Source organism: Hordeum vulgare, chromosome 7H (assembly GCF_904849725.1).
Source record: "Hordeum vulgare subsp. vulgare chromosome 7H, MorexV3_pseudomolecules_assembly, whole genome shotgun sequence".
Taxonomy (NCBI): Eukaryota; Viridiplantae; Streptophyta; class Magnoliopsida; order Poales; family Poaceae; genus Hordeum; species Hordeum vulgare.
Genome location: NC_058524.1, coordinates 27,112,117 through 27,114,193, shown reverse-complemented (window position 1 = coordinate 27,114,193; position 2,077 = coordinate 27,112,117). Strand labels below are relative to the sequence as shown.

Sequence of the window (2,077 nt, the reverse complement as noted above, 5' to 3'; positions counted from 1 at the left end):
TAGAGCTCCGGACGAAAAGTCTATTTTCTACTAGTGCCCATCATTGTGGTGTGTCTAGCGTTATAAAAGGACGTGTGAATGCGTCTCTCCGACACATCTTGTGGGTTCTGGTCGGGTGTTGGTCTTTGTTGTATCTCGATGGATCCATCTATATGTTGCATCCTTCTGATTTCTGTTTCTCTTTATCAGTGACAATTGTTATGGTGTCCTAGTCCCCTGGGGTTTTAGCAGGATGATTTTCGAATTAGTTACTATAATAAATTTTGTCCGCCTCTGATGAGGGAGGGGCGACGGCTACGGCGACGCATCTTCGGCTCGCTCAAGTGTTTGTAATCGTCGCTGGGTGGTCCATGAATCTCGATGTAATTTCTCTTCTTCTAATATTTCTTGCCTAAAGATGCTGAATAAATCGGAGAAATATTAGAAGAAGAGTACTCATTCATTACTGTATTTCGGGTGTGGCACGAGAGCCCGTCAGGTGACTCTGCATCTTGACTGGCCGTCCGGAGTGCGGGCACATACTCATACTGGCACGAGCACACTGCACTCGCACGCGGAGAGACAGAGCTGCTCGCGCCGTAGGTTTCCTTCCTGGGTAAGCTGGCTGAGATACCGATCGGATCAAGGGAAGCCGCCCCGCCGAGCTCCAGATGGCGACGGCGCCGCTCGGCGTGAGGCTCCTCGTCGGCGCCGAGGCGCGGCCCGCGCATTCCCTCCAAGATTCGGCCGAGGACGCCGCGGCCTTCCTCGCCTTGCCGGTCAGCCTGCTCGGGAAGGAGTGCCTGATGGACAGCGCGGGCAACCTCTACGCCAGGGTCGAGGCCCTGCCCCGCGCGGCCGCGGCCGAGGGCGCGCTCCTCCGTGCACCGGCGGGCGCGGTCGTCGTCGGCTCCGCCAAGCGCCTGCTCGCCCTCGCCGGGGCAATGAGAGAGGCGGAGGAGCGGCTGGCCGGCGGACCGGCCCCCACGGACCGCGCCGAGCCGAGCCTGGGGGCCAGCACGGCGGCCGACATGGACATCGACTCCGGCGGCGGCGCTGTCTCCACGAGCCGCCCGGGCGGGGATCCGGGCGCCAAAAGGAGGCGCGGCGGCGACGACGACGCGCCGGGCGCATTCCAGAGGCCGGCGAAGCGCCGGATCCTCGCGTGGAGGGTCCGCCGCTACCGGTCCCTGGTGGCCAAGGCCAAGGCGACCGCGAGGAGGGCCAGGGCCCGGGCGACGCGGAGGAGGAGGACGGCCCCCTGGAGGAGCGTCCAGCAGCAACTCGCGCGCGCCACCCTGAGCTGCGACGGCCTGCACAGATGGAGCCCCGGCGGCGGCGGCGGCGCTTAGCAATAAGTAAGGTCCGACCTCATGCCAAGGAATGGGATTAGCACTCCAGCATTTTGTTTTGTCACTCTATTAGTGTAGTGCCCCTTGATCCCAAGGACAGGGATGGTCAGCTCAGCTCAATTAGGTCGGTGTTTCGTGATCTCATCCAATTGCGTGTAGAAATTCCATCATTATGCTCTCAAAACTTGGTAGTGGGGAATTAACAAGAATTTAGACCATTTACTACTGACAATCTGACAGACTGAAGTTTATGTTAGTGACCTAAGGTTATTGGGCACTTCAGCATTTCAGCATTTGTGCCCTAAGTTGATCTACCGGATGGTGTCGGCTGATTTTGCATCTTCGTTCATGCGTTCCACTGGGCACTGATCTGCCTCCAGTCTCCACCGCATTTCGCTAGGAGCAGCTTTCGCCTCTTCGGCAGACACACATTACGTTTCCGATTTATCTAGCCTCTTCATTTTTTTTCTTTTTCTTTTTCTGATACGGTGGATGAAATATCCTTGATTCCGTTAACGGAATTACTAAACTTACAAAGTTGATTGAAAAGGCAAAACAAATGAACCATACAAGGGGAATAGCCTCTCTGTAGCCATTCTAGACAAATTTGGCATTCAGACCATCTTATTACAAGGATCTTTCCACCCTTTGCAGACAAATTTGGCATTCGGACCATCTTCTTACAAGGATCTTTCCACCCTTGTGAGTTCTTGAGCTATCAAATATTTAAGTGCCTCGACTTTCTG

At 55.8% G+C, this 2,077-nt stretch overlaps 1 protein-coding gene across 1 annotated transcript; it reads left to right on the top strand.

The window, feature by feature from the left end:
• The first annotated feature begins 470 nt into the window (after positions 1-470).
• Positions 471-1,556, top strand: LOC123409760. The gene has a single exon (XM_045102625.1). The coding sequence runs from the start codon at positions 651-653 to the stop codon at positions 1,329-1,331; it is 681 nt and encodes a 226-aa protein (XP_044958560.1). The 5' UTR covers positions 471-650; the 3' UTR covers positions 1,332-1,556.
• The last annotated feature ends 521 nt before the right edge of the window (positions 1,557-2,077 follow it).

Bases quoted from the DNA above. Each gene is read 5' to 3' on its own strand.
- LOC123409760 (XM_045102625.1), top strand. From the start codon at position 651: ATGGCGACGGCGCCGCTCGGCGTGAGGCTCCTCGTCGGCGCCGAGGCG.